General features: G+C 40.3%; 1 protein-coding gene across 1 annotated transcript in view; it reads left to right on the top strand.

The window, feature by feature from the left end:
- The window catches only part of SPATA16 (spermatogenesis associated 16), a 267544-nt gene that overhangs the window by 111545 nt on the left and 136421 nt on the right, over positions 1-19578 (top strand). The window contains exon 3 of the mRNA XM_069083668.1: positions 6566-6655. Within this exon, the coding sequence (XP_068939769.1) occupies positions 6566-6655 (90 nt within the window). The remainder of the gene's footprint in view (positions 1-6565; positions 6656-19578) is intronic.

Genomic DNA, 19578 nt, shown 5'->3' with positions numbered 1-19578 from the left:
AGATAGATAGATAGATAGATAGATAGATAGATAGATAGATAGATAGAATGAATGAAAAAGAAATATTTATTGTTTGCTAGATGCCAGGCACTGGGCTAAGCTCTGAAAACACAAAATACAAACGAGCAAGACAATCCCTCCTTCATGGAGCTTACATGAAGAAATACACCACATTAAAAATGTGCCAGAAAGTGGAAATGGTGGCAGGGTACCCATGGGAGCAAGCTGGAGAGACTTCAGAAAGTTGTGTAGATGCCTTGGGGGAGCCAGAGGTAGAGTCCAAGTTTCTGATGGTTGGAAAAGGTGGTAGGGAAGGGCCATGATGAAGAAACTCTGGGAATTGACTATCAGCACTGTCTAAACATGCCCATAAATATTGCACATGGGAAGAAAGAGAAAACAACCCATGTATGTGGGGAAATCCAATCCCATAGAGGCTTAGTGACATTTACACAACAACAAAGTTTTAATGAGCATCCAGGTTCCCTCTCAATCCAGTGTTCCCCCCACTATACCACCCTGCTGTCTCTCATAAAGTTGGGAAAGAGCAAAAAAACCCAAGAAACCAATATTGTGATGAAATTATACCAGGATTCCATATTCTTTTGGAAGTGGTCAGTGTACATCCTGCTCTCAGCTGGCAGAGGGGCATTGCTAACTATCAAGGAGAATTGATAACCTGAGAGAAATCGATGTTGCCATTGTAAACTGTGACTAAAGCCTGCACAGGCAGACTTCATGGGAAAACCCCTTGGGCCAGTGGTTGCTGATAGGTTTGCGAAAGTGTGGACAGAAAGGAAGCTGCTCATTAACTGACTTGAGTGTCAGCCTTGATGGATGTGATTCTCGTGCTCTACAGAATCATAGACTTAGAGCTTTGATGGATCATAGAGGTTCAACCCCACTTATTTTTTTCAAATGAGAAAACTGAGTGACAGAGAGGTTCAGTGATGTACCTAGGGTCACACAGCTAACCCGAGTCAGAGTCTTGATTCCAAGTCCAGTGTTCTACACATTTATACCATACTGTTTGTAAGCATCTCCCGTTCCTGAGTCTCTTAAATAATCATTGCAAAGTTTTGTGGTCAGTTGGGTTGTTCCAGGAAGACTAGCACCTCTGGAATAAGGGCTTGCCAAGTCCTTTTCAGGGCTGCTCATCCACCTTTGTTGTCCACCCGGCATTCAACTCTCACCTGTGGCTCATGCACAGCAGCCACATCCTGGCAAACTGACTCAGCAGATGGGCTAACCCAGGATAAGGGTAACAGACAGACCTCAAACCCGTTGGTGAACTAGTGAGATGTCTATTCCAAGATTATAAAAGCTTTCCCTGGATGAATAGTGGGTGAGAACAATCTGTTCCAAGGGCCACGAGGGCTCTGAAACAGGCAATGGGGAATGCTTCAAGCTTGGTTAGACGTCAATGATGCCAAACTCATCCACTGCTCCCAAGGCCACCACCAGTCATCCTGACTTTTGTCTTGCCACTGGACTTGGATGTCTGTGGAAGAGAGAGTGAGGCTAATGACTTAATGCAACTCTACCTCAATTAAATCCAATTCACCGATGAGTCAAGACGTCATCCTATGATGTCTTTTTCAGAACAAAGGACAGACAACAACATATTGCGTAACATTATGATAAGATTATGTGATAATAGTTTTAATATATTTCAGTTACCAAGTAGGAAGCTAGCAAAAATTGAGAGAAATTATACCTTTGAGTAATTCTTTCTGGAGCTGGTCACATTTTAGAGATGATTTGAAAAATCAGGTAATTCTAGATTTGTCTTCTATCGACTCTCACTGTCTTTGCCCAAAAAAAATTATACAGAATTCATTTAGTAAATCTCACCAATGTTTCATCAAATGTAAATAGCATTCAAGTAGCAACACTTGAAATAATTCTTTGCTAGTATCCTTCTCAGAAAATTAACTCACCCTCAAATGAGGGAATTCAATTCGCTTCATTTGGCAAATGTTAGCTGGCTTGAATTGAGAGAGGATGTCACTAATGACTAAACTATCTCCCAAACCCAAGAATGTGTAAATGTAAATGTACATTCAGAGATAACCTCAGTCAGACCCTAATTAGAGATACCCCAGATATTTAAGATTTCATCAGTGTAGGCACTCTCCTTCACTGATGCAGAGACCAACCCCTCTCTGCTCACATAACCTTTGATCTTTACTTTGGCTAAGGAAATGTACTGTCCTTCAGTCAAACTCATGACTGATGACCAAGCAAAATGCCTTTATCTATTAAAATATTTATCTAATACTCAATAACTATTCAGTTACTTAAGCATCCTTTCACTTTAGGGCAGTAACTCCTTCCTCATTTCAGTCTTGTCATCAGGAGCTAATCCCTTAGCTTTGCCTAACACAAATGCAATCATTCTTCTGACAGAATTCCTTATGCTACCCCAGTGGTAGCTGCGTTCACTAGTACCAGCACCGGTCCTGCAAAGGATGTGCCCATCTACTCCCCTATGACTCCACTTACCATCCCTGTAACTGCCCAAACCAAAACACCCATTCCTGGCCACCATTCCTACATATGTATTATCACTCCCTACTAGAATATAAGTTTCTTGGGAGCAGAGGCTGCTTTTACTTTGCATTTATAGCCCTGCAATTAGCACAGAACCTGGAACATATAAGTACTTAATAAATATGAGGGGGTTTTTTTCATAAGTCATTTATCCATATCTGTTATCCTTACCACTGTTTTTTCCACTTTAACAAAAATTCAAAAAGAAAAAAAATCACATTTGGGTTTTATCACAACGTACAATACTTAATATGGTGACATGTACTGTCTAAGTACTCCATAAATGATGTTAGAATAAGGGAGAAAAGTAAGTAAATGCTATTGCAAAATAGAATGCATCACTTAGAATTTTCCAGAGCATTAGGAACAGATATGTTAATCATCCCTTCTCAAAAGATAGTGAAGTGTTTTAAAGATTTCTAGTTATCAGAAGGTTGTGTGTATATATGTATGTGTGTGTAATAAAGAGAAATAGACTTTAGATGGTTAGGGTGAACAAGGAAAATGACAGAATAATCCTATTTCTTTAATTCTGATTTTCTGTTATGGTTAATATATGCATAGTCTTTTAATACCCCTTGATTTCCAGTACTCTAATGATATGTTGCTTCTATGTAGAATAATTCACTCTTTTTCTCTCCTCAAATTAAAAGTGCTACCTGGTTGTATGAATTTTATCTTGGTGTGAAATAAATCCATGCTGTGAATTTCTTATGTTCTTTTTTTTTCCGATGGGAAGCACCAAAAGGTAGATTTTAAAAGAAGCAGAACTCAAAATGAAGGGAAAATGATTAATGTCCTCAAGTGAGTAATTCTTGTATCTGCGTAACTCTTCACCCACAGATGCAGCAAAATCTCATTAATTCAAATTCCATTAATTCAGCATTCATGATAAGGGAGGAAGAGCAGAGTACAGCAGAGAAGGCTCAGCCTCAGTGTCAGGAGTCCTAACTCCATCATCCCCCCAGCTGGGTAAACTTGGACAAGTGGTTTTCCATCTTGGGGTCTGTTTTTAAATCCAAGGGATTGAACCCAATGATTTCCAAGGTTGTCTGCAGCTTTTATGTGGGTGCCTCTCATCCCAGGGAGGCAATGGAATCTTGTGAATAAAGCATGAAATTTGAATTCAGGAAGAATTAGGGTACTAGTTTATAGCATGCATCCTTGGTGGAGAAGACATCAGTCCTGGAGAGAGCCCTGGATCTGGAGAGATAGGATGGGATTTAGAGTAAAGACCCCTAGAGGTCATCAGATTCAACCTCATTATTTGGCAGATGAGGAAACTAAGTGCCTGAGATGTAGAAGCAAGAAACTAAGATGCCTTTGTCAAAGGACATCTCAAATCGGACTTTCCATCATGTTTCTATCATTATTTCTCATTATTTCCCTTTATGCATTCTAGGTTCCAAATCAGGTTATTCTCTGTCTTCTGCTGTCTTCCTTCAACATTCCCCTGCACCTGTTCATTCACACTGACCATTCCCCATGTCTGAAACATACTCTCTCCCCATCACTGATTGCTGGAATTCTCCTCTTCCTTCCAAACTTAGGTCAGAGTCTCCCTCAGACCTACCATAAAGCTCTCTTCTAAGCCTTCACTCAAAGCCAAAGGTGACTTTTCCCTTCTTACATCTCACCTATTTCTCTATATGTGTTGTCCTATGCATGTGTCATAAGCCTATGTTGTCCTATGCATGTGTTACTTTCCCTTTCATATGTGCTTAATGAGGGGATCTCTGGTGTCCCTTCCATCTCTAAGGGTCTGTGATTCATTCTCATTCTATAAAATGAGGCTTCTTAGCCTGGACCCCTTTGGCAGTCTGGAAATTCCTACAGACTCTTTCTCAGAATGTCAATGCATATAATAAGATCCATAGCATTACAAGGGAAATGAATTATATTGAAATACAGTTATCAGAATATTAGGGGGAAAAACTAATTTTGTAGACCCCACACTTAAACCCCTGTTATAGAGGTGGTACTTGTTCATTGTTTTTTGGAAAATTAGACCAGAAAACCAACAACTTCTCTGGTTCTCATATGGCAAAGTGGATAGAATACTGAATCTGGAGTAAGGAAGATCTGAGTTCAAATCTAGCCTTGAACACTTACAGTTCTGTGACCCTGGCCATATCACTTAACCTCTGTTTTCCTGTTTCCTCAACTGTAAAATGTAGCTAATAACAGCACCTACCTCACAGGGTTCTTGTAAGAATCAAATGAGATAATATTGCTATAGCACTTAGTATATACTAGATAAATGCTTATTCCCTGCCCTCCCTACCTCTCTCTGTCCCTAGAAATATGATGTCCAGAGCAAAGTAGATGATAGTCCTGGTCAGCTCTGCCCTCATCAGACCAGGTCTGATGTCTCTTCCTCTAGTCTCAGGACCACATTTTGGAAGAAATGGTGACAGAGAAAAAACAGGACATAAAAAGATGGCATGTGAGACTATGCTGAACCAGCTCTGGATATTTAGCCCAAAGAAAGGGACAAAGAGACAGGATTATCACCCTGTGTGTTTGTTTGGAGAGAGAAGAGACTGTCATGTGAGTGAGGATTAAGCTTGACTCTGTTTGGCAGAAAAGCACATTTGGGCTTAATGGAAGAAATATTACATTCAGTACATAGTTGTACTGGCTACAAGGAACAGACCCAATGAACTGAGTGGGTCATGGATGTGAGGAGGTCCTGGATGAAGAAGCCCCTGCTTCCAACCCACTTTAGCACTTATTGTGTGATGAGAAGCTAAGAAACCTGCCCAGGGTCACACAGTCAACATATACCAAAAGTGAGACTTGAACCTTTGCAGTGCTGAGGCTGACTCCTTCTCCTTTAGGCGTCACTACCTCTCAACAATTAGAACTCTGAAAGTGTCATAGATTGAGTCAAAATTTGTCAGAGGTCTGCAAGACAAAGCCAGAGGACCACGTGTCAGAGAGGTACTAGAGGAGGGGTCCAGCTCTGGTTTGCTTTGGAATAAATGGCCTCTGGAGTCCCTTCCACTTCCCTCATTCTCTTAATCTGGGGTTCCTTTAAAGCACAGATTGCCTCCTTCATTGTACTTCTTCCCTGTACATAAGGAGCTAATGTTTTTGTGGAGATATCAGAAAGCAGTCCCTACTAGTCATCATATATTGGAGGAATGGAGAAGATTTCCCTCTGCTTACTTGTGCTGGGGTTGGAGGCAGCTGGACACGGAGAGGGACCCTGCTCTCCCCCATGAATTCTAATTCCAAAGATTTCATAGTCAGTTGCAGATACAAGGGTTGCAAGAACCAAACGAGTCCCAGTACTTCCAAATTTGTCGCCAAATTATGGCGGTGAGAAGGACTTTCGAAATCCCCTACTCCAGATCTTTTTCCAGAAGCACAAATTGAAACTCAGAGATTTGCCTAAAGTCACACACTGAGTCAGTGACAATGCCAAGTCTAAAACCCAGACCTTCCAAATTTCAGTCCAGGGCTCACTCCTCTCCATCCTATTGTCTATCCAGGGGGGGGGGGGGGAGAGAGAGAAATGAGTCTCAATGATGTTTCTTAAATGAACATTTTCACCAAAATAGTAATTACTTCCTTTTTTGCTAGAATTTTGCAGTCAGCCATCTTTTCCTTTATTGATTGTAGGTAGATGTCCCATAAATAATAATATGAAGTTGCTGCCAGATCCAAAAATATAAATGAATAAATTAGCACTGGGGCTTATGTTATATGCTAGCTAAGTGGAATGTAACTTCAGCTCAAAGACTTTACCAGTAATTGCTCTATCTGTAAAAATACTCAATGCTATAAATAAGATTGCTTTTATGATGCAATTTTAATTGACTTTTCAATAATGCTTGTTCATTTGTCATAGCTGTCAAGGGGAAGAAGGATAAGGACTCATTCATTAGTATCTTTTTAAAAAAAATATACTGTATAAAATTGACTGCATATGTGCCCATTCCCAAATCCTTCTGGTAATTATCTTTTTAAAGCCTAACAACATGCACATTTATCTTATCTCTTCAAGGAGCATTGTTTTAAATCCAGCCTATTTCCGGAATCATCTTCGTCAGGCAACGGTGTTTAGATGTCTGGAGAGATATTCGGAAGCGGCCCGGTATGTCTGATATAAGTTTTGCAGAGATTTATTCCAAATGAAATTAATTTAATCTTGGGCTTCTGGGAATAACATATTAGAACTTTCCATTCCTCTCATGGAATATGATTTTACCAGAATGATTGTCTTGTAAACGTCAAGCCCACAATCATGGACTATCTATTTCTTTAATTAAAGTGTTTCCGTGTGCATAACTATTAGCAGGGCTGAGAATTTCCAGTTGCGAGGTCACTTGCTGGCAATGGGGAGTTTTGGGTGGGCATTGAACTTGAGCCTGGCTCTCAATGAACTCCTGGCTCTGAACTACTGACCATCCCTTTAGTCCTAAGCACAGAATTGGAAACTCAGGCCCCTTACTTAGGTTAGATGGAATCTAGAACTCTTCTGTGTTGTATATGGAGAAAGAAACTTCCCATTGCTTCACCTGCTAGAACCTAAACCAAGCAGGCAACTGTGGCATTACACATACCTGGAGTTGTCAGCCTCTACCAGGAAGGAGCTGAGGGTCCTGCTGAGCTCTACGCTGCTCAGAGCTGATCTAGAGATACATCCTCTGGTCTAAGAGCCACATTTTCTGAGCAATGGTAGCAAGCTTGAATGTGCCCAGGAGGGAAGGAACAGGATGAGGAGGACACATATCTAGAAAAAAGAAAGCAACACTTAGGATGACACGTTATTTCTTTTTAAGCCTCATTGTTCCATTCATCTTTATCCTTTTCCTCTTTCCCAATTTAAAGTCTGTTTTTATTTTATGAATGAAAAAGTTATTTTATCTGGGTCTATATCAATGATCCTGTGATCCCATGATAAAGTCCTGCTTCTGACACATCCTGGTTCTGTGACCTTGGGCAAATAACAACCTCTCAGGGTTCCAGAGGACCCTTCAAGGCTTTAAACTGGGGGCTTTTTTACTTTTTTTGGATGTGTGTCCTGAACCTCCTCGGCATTCTAAGGAAGCCAGTAGACCAATGCACAAAATCATGTTTTTAGATGTGTAAAATAAAATTCAAAGGATTGCAAAGAAAACCAATTTGGAAATACAGTTATCAAAAGAAATTTGGGAGGGGGAGAAGAAATTCACAGACCCCAGATGAAAAATCCCTGCATTAGGTCAAAAACAGGAGCTAATTTACATTCATAGAGGCAGATATCTCCCTAGGAGTTTGATAAAATCATGGGTCTGAGCCAAAATTTAAAATTATATATTAGTTAAATTTATTAACTATATTAATATATAAATATATAGGGACAGCTAGGTGATGCAGTAAATAGAGCACTGGCCCTGAAGTCGGGAGAACCTGAGTTCAAATCTGACATCAGACACTTGACACACTTACTAGCTGTTGTGATCTTGAGCAAGTCACTTAACCCCAATTGCCTCGCCTTCCCCCCTCCAAAAAAAAAAAATATATATATATATATACATATATATTATAAATTAAAAATATATAAAAACATAATAACATTAAATTTCTTAAAAGTATATATTGTACATACAATCCCTTAGTACCTCTTGGTGGAAGGGAGTTGTCCCTGGGTTATCCCAGCTCTACCTGCATGGCCCATGCCCTGACCTGTCTACCAGGCTGGAGAGTCTTCAGGGAGGAAGTCCGCAGCAACAGGCTGTCCTTCATCCCACAACCTGCTGTCTACAGGGTTGTCTACAGGGCAATGGATGATGCTGCAACACAGCCACTCACAAAGGCTGGCTCCCAGGATGGAGAGAGACCTGTAACTATTAAATAGTCACTGTATCTCCAGCACCCACTAGAGTGCGTAGGCTGTAGTGAACACATATAAATGCTTATTGATTGATTGGCATCCTATATAGAGACTCAGAGAGCTGCATTATAGGGCAGGGTTTTGGTTTGGAGTTTTTTCACCTATCTTTCTCATTTCCTGCTGGACTATAAATTTCTTAAAGCTCAAGACCCCCACACCAGAAAAACTATATCATGCTTATCCTGGAGGAAATAAGACATGGGGGATATTTCTATGGCTATAGCATGGAAAAAGAATGGGCCTTGTTCTGTTGAGCTCTGGAAAACCAGAAACAATGGATGGAAGATACAGAAAGACAAATATAGGCTTCATGTCAGGAGTAGCTTCCTACCGGCTGCCCTGGGAGGTATTACACCTGCCCTTGCCCACCAGCCCAATGGAGGTCTTCCCTTTTATATGTTGCCCTCCCTCATCAAAATGGAAACTGCCAGAGGACAAGGGCTGTGTTTCTTTTCACTTGCATGTGTATCCCCAGAACTTAGCAGAGTACCAGGTATATAGTAAGCATTTAACAAATTCTTATTTTATACATGTAAAAACATGATGCTAAGAACAAGTCCATAGGCTTTACCAGATGGCCAAAGGAGTCTGGGAAACAAAAATGGTTTATCTCTGAGCATTGTTCCAGACCCACATCTCTGCAGTCTTCTATGTAATTGTACTTCCTCCTACAGATTCATGAAGTTAAACTGCATTTCACCCTGCCAGTAGACCTGCATCTTGTTTCCTTGGGATAATTCCCTCATTTCACCTTGATTTTTAGCCACTTGCCTTCTCTCTGCCTAATCTTCTAGGCTGTGTTTCTACAAAGTGAGCTATTGAGTCAAAACCCAAAAGCCTCTTCTAATAAGAACTTTTCTTTTTTCTCCTTAGAGCTTTATCTTCTTCCTTTCTTCCTTTGCTTAATTTCTTTATCGATGACTTCAGTTTCAGCACAACTGCCAAACATAAAAACTTCAAATAAACCACAAAGTATATTTCCTTGAAAGCACTAAGCATAATTAACACAGAATAGTGTTTATGGTTGGTAGTCTATGTAGCTATACACATTATTTATTGGAAAAAAGGTCTTCAAAGAATTGAAATTGATGATATCCAAAGAGAAACACAGCAGTACCCAGTGGAAATGGGTACAACATAATTAATAAACCAGAATTATGAAGAAGGGCTATAAAGAAGGTTATCCAAGGCATTTAGGAAAGAATAAAAAGGTAATTTGGTCATGTTGCAACCTGAGAGATAACTGGTAGATAATCTTTCTATTATGGCACAAGTATCCTGAAGTCAGAAGAACTCAAAGAAGGTCCTAATCACCTTGTGTGGTACACCTCATGGTAAACTTATGAGATGTTGTAAACAAGAGTCCCACTCACTAGCCTGCAAGGACAGGTGGCGACCTGCATCATTGAAAGAACCATCAACATCAGTGAGGTCCCATATCCACTGGCATACAGGAGTAAAAAAAATGTCACATGCCACAACTTAAACAGGGTAGTAGCAACCAGGGTTTTGCTACCTTAGAGAGGCAGAATAGTTCATTGGGATCAAACTCCAGACAGAAAGGGAGCCACTAAACTATACATAAGGATCTCTATCAGTGCACATTGACTTACAAAACTACAAATTAACATTGTCTATATTGCATTGTATTTATATTTAATTTTTTTAAATTTCCCACTTACGTTTTAAGCTTGTTTGGGTCCTTTGGGGGATTGCTGCAGCCCATAGGCTACATGTTTGACATCTTTGGTTTAGCAGATTTAAAAGCTGACCCTCAGAGTCATGGAGACCTGGTTTTAAGTCTTGCCTCTGACATATACAGGCTAGGTGACCCTGGGAAAGTCCCAATGCTCTGGTCAACTCTCTAGGATGACATAAATTGTCTCACAAGTGCTGCCCTGACTCAAATTTTTCTCCTGGGGGAGTTCTGCATGCCAGTGAATTTGCTGATCCTGCTCCAATCCCTTTGCCGCCATCTGCCATAATGATTATTTGCATACTTTAATCAGTATTTCTGTTGCTCTTTGGGATGTGCTTTCTTCACTCTGCTTCCCTTTATATTATTCTTCTAATGTTTCTTTGAATTTCTCATATGAGTCATTCCTAATAACTTCCCAAGAGTTTTCTACCCTCCAAAATCTTCCTTTTCAAGGCTAGTGTCAGCAATTTTCAACTGGATAGTGGTGTTGAAAGCATTATCTGTGATTTCTCTAACACTAATGCAATAGAATCAAGTATCTATTTGTATCTTCAGTCTTCCTGGCACTCAGCTTATTGTTGCCAGGTGAAATAAGAGCATCCTTCACCATTTTGAAAATGTATTCCTTAATACTGGAGGGAGAGATAAATTCAAAGCCTACACATTCTTTGTCACTAGTAAGATAAAAATTCTGCAAAAGCCACCATTTTCTCCAAACTCTCCTAAACATTTGACTTTTAGTAGAATTCCAGGCACAAGAAACATTAAAAATTATATCTCCATAATATTTTTTATAATGAGGTTGAAAGCCCCATAAAGTGCCTGCATGATGAAACAAGTTTCTGGTGACAGTTCTTCTCTTATAATATTCTGAATAAACTTCCTGGCCCAAAGATTAAGGCATAAGGTAGCCATAGCAAGCAGAAAGACCATAAAGCAGTCCTCAGAAGATAACACAAAGACAGGATAACCATTGATCAGGATCTAGTGACCCTACAGAAAAGATACCTGTTTGGGGAAGAAAGTCGAACTGTGAAATCTTCCACAGTCTCTCTCACTTGTAAGATTCTTTGATTCCATGATGCTAACTCAGCTTCCCAGAAGGATGATCTACAGTTGTCTCACAATAGAACTACTTTTTATTTCTTGAAATTCTCAAATGATCTTTCCACGAAGGGACACAATGACAATAGAACACTTCAGGAAAAGTTTTGTTCATCCATTAGGCAAAGGTATGAGTAAAATGTAGAAGCTCAAAATAAGGTAAATGTTGCTGAAGTGTAGAGGGTGCTAAAGCACCTGTGCTCCTTCAATAGTTCGAAAAAACAGAGCTAATCACCAAGTTTGCAAGAATAACTAGTAAATAAGGAAACTACTAGAGACTTTTACTAAGGGGATTTGTTCTGTGAAGTTTAAATTCAGTTAAACAGCCTCACTTGAGGACCTAGAGGGCCCCATTTGGCCTCAAGGCTGCAGGTTCCCCACCCCGGACTACACACGCTACTTCTTCCCCAGGACACCACTCCTTCCTAGTTCACTTAACCCTGCTCCAGCCCTCTGATGGCAGTCATCCCTGGGTCCAGCACCCTGATATTGCTCTCCCACATGGGACCTTGTGTCATCCCCAAAGTCAAGGATCTCTCCTCAACCTCCCCTACCATCACCACTTCCATAATTGCTAGTTGTGGAGTTCTGGCAGCAGGTGAAAACTTCTGAAATCTCTAAGAAAGATGTTTATTTCATGGGATCCCTCAGTGTTTGTATACACAAGAGTAGTCAACCTTCTTTGTTCTGCCTGAACCAAAGGATACTTGATTCATCAGCATCTGGTACATACAACATTGCCAGAACTATTGGAACGCTCTCCTACATTTCTGCCTGCTACAAGCCCATCCTTCCTTGAAGCTCAGAGTCAAATTCCGCCTCTCCCCAAGCCTTCCCTGAGTCCTGCTTTCCCCTGTGTTTATCCTCTTCTGCCTTTTACATGCTTTTTAACCACACCCCCCTCCCACAACAGAGTATTACTCACCTTTGTGTCCCTCAAGGTGCTGCACACACAGTAAGGGGTCAATAAATAGGCAGCTCTTGGGCTCAGTAGATAAGAATAAGGGGATTGAACTCCTGAGGCCAAATCTTATCTCAAGTGCTTGTTGGCATCCGGGCAAGTCAGTTTCTCCATCTGTAAAGTAAGCATAATAATTGTAGCTAGGTGGCACAGTAAATAGAGTGCCATGTCTGAAGTCAGGAAGATGAGTCTGCCTGAATTCAAATCTGGCCTCAGACACTTATTAATTATGTGACCCTGAACAAGTCATTTAACCCTGTTTGCCTCAGTTTCCTCATCTGTAAAATGAGCTGGAGAAAGAAATGGCAACCCATTTCAGTGTCTTTGCCAAGAAAACCACAGATGGGGTCACAAAGAGTTGAAAACTGAATATACATACATATGTACATGTATGTATGTGTATATTGCATATATGTATATTTATATAATATCTGCTGGGGAATCGTTTTTAATAGAATAAAATGGAATTGAGTTGCTCAGGGGATAGATTGTGGTCAGAAATGAGTTATATGACACAGTTCTTCAGCAACACCATGATTTGCTCACTACTTCTATCAATCCGATAGTAGTATCTTTGTTTTAAAGGTAAAAAACACCTTTCAAAATTGCACAAAAGCTCAGTCAACTCTTGTAGCAGCAAGCACCCTAGCATACTCAGGGTGGATGCCAACACAGGTTCTTAGATCTGCTTTTCTAAAGGAAAGCAACTCAAAATGGGTTAACAAGCTTACTTTAATCAATGAAACATATATTGTTTACCTAGTTCAGGGGGAAAAGTCAGCATGCTGAACTTCAGAGAATATAAACAGAAGTTACAACAGAAGTAGCACAATTAAGCAGACAGAACTTCCAGCTGTTTGACAATTACATCCATACCTAGTTAGTTGCCAAAGAGGGAAGCACCAACATCTGGGTTTTCAAAGCCAGGGGCGCTCAATGGCTGCCCAGAGTCTCATCTGGCCAAATCACACAACTCTTCCCAAAGTGAGCCCCAAAGCAAAACCTCACATCAGGGTATATACAGCCTTCTCCTGGCTCAGAGAATGTCACAGCCCTCTTGACCCACTGTCCAATCACAAAGTAACAAAATGTGGGCATTCCTGAAAAACAAGCCTCCAGCCACAGGCTCCATGTGACCACATTCAGCCTATTAGGGGGCAGAGTATATTTTCAAATCAGTGAAGGTTCTCAGAGTCACTTAAGCCTATCAAGGGGCCTAGGGTCAGGGAAGATCTTCAAATTCTCCTTATCATTACAGTTTACCTTTCCAATCAGTACTGGGCAAGTGCGGCTGGTAGAAGTTGTAAAGAGCCTGGATGTTGAGGAAAAAAATACTTCCTATGAATGAGAGTTGTCCAAGAGTAAAATGAGCTTCCTCGAGATGTGGTGGATTCCTTTTCTTCAGAAGTCTTCAAGCAGAGGCAGGCTGATAATTTAATGGTGTATTGTAATAGGCTTTATTTTTCAGGTGCAGATCAGACTAGATCCAGAGATTCTTAATATTTTCCATTTCATGGACCTTTGATAGTCTGGTGAAGCCTCTGGGACCTCTTCTTAGAATAATGCAGAAAATAGAATCCATAGGATTACAAAGGGAAATAGTCATTTCCATTGAAATACTGTTATTAGAATATTTTTTAAAATAAGTCCATAATGTTGGCTTTTGAGATACCATCCAACTTGGGAAAACACAAACTCTTCTCTCTGTGTTTTTATTCCCTTTTTTCTTTCTGCTGCTCCTCTTCCAGAAGCTCTAGTCATCCAGTGAGAACATCCCCATCCTTCCCGTGAATCAATTTGCACATCATGTTCATACTTTGTCTCTTCCTCTCCACTGTCCTTGTTCACAGCAGTCTTCTCATTTTTCTTCAACATCTTTCCTTGGCACTGTTTTGAATGCTGAAAATTTTCAAGGTGCCTGTTCTTTGGATCAGTAACACTGATTTTAAAGGCCTGATTAGGTAATAATGCTCTTTGGATCAGTAACCTGATAAAAACTGAAAATGGTAGTGCCCTGAGAACCAGTATAGCAAAGGTGAACCCACAATAATGGAAAAACTTATGACAAAGGTGTGAGGCAAGCATGTTGAACAGTCCGTTAGCTAGTTTTAAAAAAAAAGTCCCGTCCAGACTTCAGCCAATGCAAACACATCTCTACTCTTTTAGAGTACTGTCTCATCAAATTAGATGATATTTGTAAAGTGCCTCCCCTAGCACATAGAAGACACTTAATAAATGCTTGTTCCCTTCCTCTCCCTGCCCTACGTTAGGAGATATGAACGAGTTTCTTAAGTCCCTTGAAAGAGTTATAGGGCTTTGGCCTTTGGATAAAGGCTAACAGACACCCCGCAGGAAATGTCTACTGATTATCTGAGAAGATCAGCCATGCCCATTGGACCAGGATTTTTTCAAACAAGCTAGCTAAAAGCAAGTTATTAACCTTTTGACCCAGCAATAACATCACTAGGTCTGTTTCCAAAGATGATTAGGGGAAAAAGAAAAGAACTTCTATGCTCTAAAATAGTTATAACAACTCTGTGAGTGGTGGCAAAGAGGTGGAAATTGCAGGAATGTCTATAAATTGGGGAATGGCTGAACAAGTTGTAGTATATGATTGTGACGGAATACTACTGTGCCCTAAGAATGATGAACTTCCTGATTTGAGAGTAGCGTTAATAGACTTCGATGAAATAATACAGAGCAAAATGATCGGGACCAAAAGAATGTTGTATACAATAACAGCAATATTGTTTCAAGAACAACTTTAAGTGACTTTGACTATTATAAATACCCAAATTAATACAAAGGAATTGTGAAGGAAGACATTATCCGCATCCAGAGAAAGAACTGATAAATAAAACACACACACACACACACACACACACACACTTGTGTCTAATCATTGTCATCTCTAGGGCAGAGGTTGGGGGAAAAGGAAGAATAAAAGGAAAAAAGTTACATGATAACTTCACTATATATTTAAAAGGAATAACACGTTATACATAATAGATTCGCAGTTTCACATGCAATCATCTTTTTTTTATTCTACTATGTTATGGAAATACATGTTTTATTTCATAAGTTCAAATTAAATAAATTTTAAAAGCCAACCAGCTCTTGAATAAATTGAGAGGGCAACTGTAGCACTCAGGAAGAGAGACAATGGTATGGCAAGAATTCAGCTGCTGAGACCTCCCCTTCAAGTTGTTCCCTGTACCTCTTGTAGAGTACTACAGATGCTGACCCCACCAGCCTTGTGACACCTCTCTCATCTGAAAAAGGAGAGATAATAGCACTTACATTACAATGTTGTTGTGGGGATCAAATTAGACAATATATGAGATAAAATATGTATAGTCCTTTGCCAGCCTTTAAATGCCAGTGTCTTCACTGTTATTATTATTAATATTAATAAATGCCTTTGCTCTGAGTTATTTGGATCAAGTGACTAACTTAAAAGTAAATACACCAGTGGGGGCTTGTCAGCTATAGTTTTAGGAATTCAGACCCACAGAGTATCTCCAAAGTAAGAAAAGCTTCTGCATATGAGCTATGGAGCGAGAGTCCAGAAGAGATCCTATACAAGGAAGGTCCCAAAGACCTTAGAAATAATAGATTTCTTCCTTACTTGCAGAGAGGTGGTGGACTAGTGGAACAGAATATTGTTTACATTTTTAGATAAGCTTTCTGTGTTATTTATTTTTGCATATTTCTTTTTCATTTCCACAATGGAAGGTTCACAAACCATCAACAAAATCCTTTTTATAAAATGAGAGTAATCAAATATACCTAAGGGAGTGGAGGAGGCAAAGGGGAATTAGAATAAGAAATGACTGACTTGACTTGGCCTTGAGAGATCATTACAAATCAAGCTTTTAGAGACTGCCTCAAGATACCAAATTAGTACTACTCTTTCTTTTAACAACTAAGCAAGTTTTCATTCATCATGATAAAGACGCAGCCCCTCAAGGCTGCTCAACTAAGTGTAATATTTACTGAGAGCCCACTGAAGTGAGGTGAGTTTCTTGAGTGAATCATTTTTTTTCTCCTTGGAAGAAGTTACCCATCTTTCCCAGGAATATTATGCACCTATAAGTCACAGTCTGCCAAAAAGAAAAGAGAGATCCAAGAAGGAATGGAGGCGTTTGGAAATCCAGCAACGTCAAAAGATGGTATTGCTATAGCTAAGCAATCATTCAGTAGGAGTACGACAGCCACAAGCAGGAAGAAACTATGTCAGCCTTTTTGTGTGTCATGCAACTGTATGATGGTGAATGAGATTATTATGTATCTGGCAAGGGAGGAGAAACCTTCTGACAGGTAGACTCAAGACTAGTGATTCTGAAGAGATGATAGTAGTGTTGGGAGTTTATTTTAACTGAGCCCTGATTCGATTAGGAGGCTAGAATTCATTCATCCTGCATGTTCACTGCTAAAAATACAATCCTGGATTTTTTTTTTCATTAAAGTAAGCCGTCATTTATGCTTTCAAGAAGATATAATTGAGTCTCATATGCTAATATCTGGTCTCAACTGGCCAGCTGCTTTCTTTTTCTGATTCTGGAGACGCCAAAGGCACTGCCAGTACCATCTTAATAGGGGCTGTGAATAGTTGCATTTAGGGCTTGTAATGTAGTTATATAATAAACATCAGAAATTGAAATGCACCAGCCAGGAAGCTTTCATTTCCCCCCAAATGCTGCAGAGACACCGTTGGAATTTTTCTTTGGAGTTTATGTTTTCCAGGAATGGTATTGGAGAAGACAGTCTGACTTTTTCATTGCTCTATTTCCATCCCTCCCCTAATCTGGTTAGCCCGGTGACAAGGTTTCCTGCCCACACCTCCCTACTCACAATAAATAGTAATCTCCATGAAGGCAGGGAATGCTTCACACTTTTCTTTTTGGAGCGGTGTGGGGAGGGAAGGGGCTGGACCTGTGATTTCAACAGCATGGCAAATGTGGAAGTCCCCCTCCCTCGATGCAGATTGGTCTTAGAGAGTCTGATAGTCCCAGAAATTCAGTCACTCAAGAACTTTGGAATTGACTGTGTGATGTGGGAGACCACCCACAAGACCACCCAGCATGGCGTGCCTTCATCAGAAAAGGTGCTATGCTCTAGGAGCAAAGAAGAATTGAAGCAGCTCAAAAGACGTGCAGGATGCTCAGATTTAGACAATCCACCCCCATTGTTCACATGGACTATTTGTGCCCGACCTGTGCTAGAGCATTCCGAGCTCACATTGGTCTGATCAGTCACAGTCAGATGCATTGTAACTTGGCTCTAACATAGTGATGTCATTTGGGGGTGTTGTCTTTAAAAATGAAGGACAACAACCAGTCCCAGAGAGTGGTCTGGGTCACTGAGAGCCTGTGCAGTTTGCACATGTCCAAGGCAAGACTTGAACCCAGGTTTCCCAATTTCCAAGGCCAGCTCTTGAGTCACTGTAACACGTTCCCTTTCATAAAACAGACACAATAAATGTCTGCTGCATTGTTAAATTGGGACATCAGATTTAGAGGTGAGAAGGAGGGGTCAGGTTTATGCTCATCAGGGGCACCTTGAAGACCTAGCTGTCGATTCGTGAATGCCTAATGTAATTAAAATCTAAATTAACTTTAATGTAGTTAGGATAGGAGCTACATTCATACTCTTTAGTCTAAGGTTAGATCTTTGGGGTGTACTCCACATTATGAGGAAAATATCACAAGGATACATAAACTTCAAAAAGATTATTAAAGAGAATGTAATTAAGGATATTTAAAAAAAAAAAAACTAGATCTGAGTAATGACACCTAAAGGTAACCTGGTGGTGGAAAGACTGCTGAACCTGGAATCAAGAAGACCTGGGTTTGAACCTTTCCACCAAAATACTTAGTAGCTGTGCAGCCCAAAGAAAGTTGATTCACATTTCTGAGACTCAGTTTCCTCATCTGTAAAAGGAGGTTAATAGTGTTTTTAGTGCTTTCCACATAGCGTCGTTGTGAAGATCAAATGAGATCATCTGTGTAAAGCACTCTGCAAACCTTAAAGCATTTCATGATTGATTGCAATAAAGCACAGTTATTGTTGTAAATATTATTATAAAATTTTCCTCAAATTATCTTTAAGTTTCCTCCAAACTCTGAAAGCCTTGGAGTCTATATAATCCTATAAAGGAAATTCATTTATGAAGAGAAAAAGGACACAAAGTAATAAATACCGATTGGCTTAATAAACTAAATGCTGGAAGGTAACTCATCTGATCAAACCCCTCATTTTACAGATGAGGAAACTGAGACCTGAGAGAGAGGAGCAGGATAAGTGACCTCCCCATGGTCACAAAGGTAGAAGATAGAGAGCCAGGTCATGGGATCATAGCTCTAGGGCTGCAAAGGGATACTACATCTTTCAAATCTATCCCCTCTAATTTTGCTGATGAGGAAACTGAGGAAAGTTAAGAGATTTGCCCAAAGTCACACAGTCACAAGCATCACCATTTCTTCTGACTCTTTATGCATTTACTTGGTCACTATTAGAGCCCTGCTGATAACAGATCTGAACATCTCTGGATTATCTTACATGTGTTCTTTTCATAACCTATAGAATCTCGGAACCAGAGACTTAGCAGAGCTGGAAAAGTCCTTAGAACATAGAACCTAGAATCGAAGAGCAGAGCGTGGAGATGGGGGTGGGAGGGCCTAGGAGAAGAGCTCCTCCAGGCACAGTCAAATGAATAAGTTCCTGATGAGTCTGTTGAAGGGTGGATTCCTTTTTGGTGAAATGGGTTGAACTCTGAGGATCCGGGAGGGGGAATGCTGGACAGGAAACATGGATAGCAGCTGACTCCATCTTTTATTGCACAGTGAAGACCAGGGCATCACAGTGAAGGGAGAGGACAGTCTTACCTCCTCTTATCCTCTCCCTCCATTCCAGATGATGCCCCAGCTTTACAGTTTCTGAGACCCTGGGGGAACCAAAGTTATTGAAGAGGCATGACTCTGATGAGGACTTGGGCTTATGTCTTGTAGAAATCCTTGTCATTACAGCATCTGTTTTTGCATCCTGTTTTCACTGAAGAAGCATTTCCTTTTTACTCCCCAAATACTGGATTATTCGGGAAGTTAGGTGACAGGATCCTAGATAGAATGAGAAGACTCCTCAGCGGTCATCTGTCCCAAGCTCCTCGTTTGTCAGATGAGGACTCTGGGGTCCAGATTCACACAGGGATATATGGGGGCATGATTTGAACCCAAGTTTTCTGACTTCAGACCCAGTAGTCTTTGCCCCATACCACACTGCCAAATATATGTCAGCAGCTATGGAGTACCAGAGATCACTAAGCAGAATTCAGTTTAACTCAGTTCAATAACTGTGTGAAGCACTGGGGATACAAAG

Source organism: Petaurus breviceps, unplaced genomic scaffold (genome assembly GCF_028583685.1).
Source record: "Petaurus breviceps papuanus isolate PSGF00001 unplaced genomic scaffold, PetGlider_PUasm1.0 173, whole genome shotgun sequence".
Taxonomy (NCBI): domain Eukaryota; kingdom Metazoa; phylum Chordata; class Mammalia; order Diprotodontia; family Petauridae; genus Petaurus; species Petaurus breviceps.
This window is presented reverse-complemented; position numbering and strand designations above follow the sequence as displayed.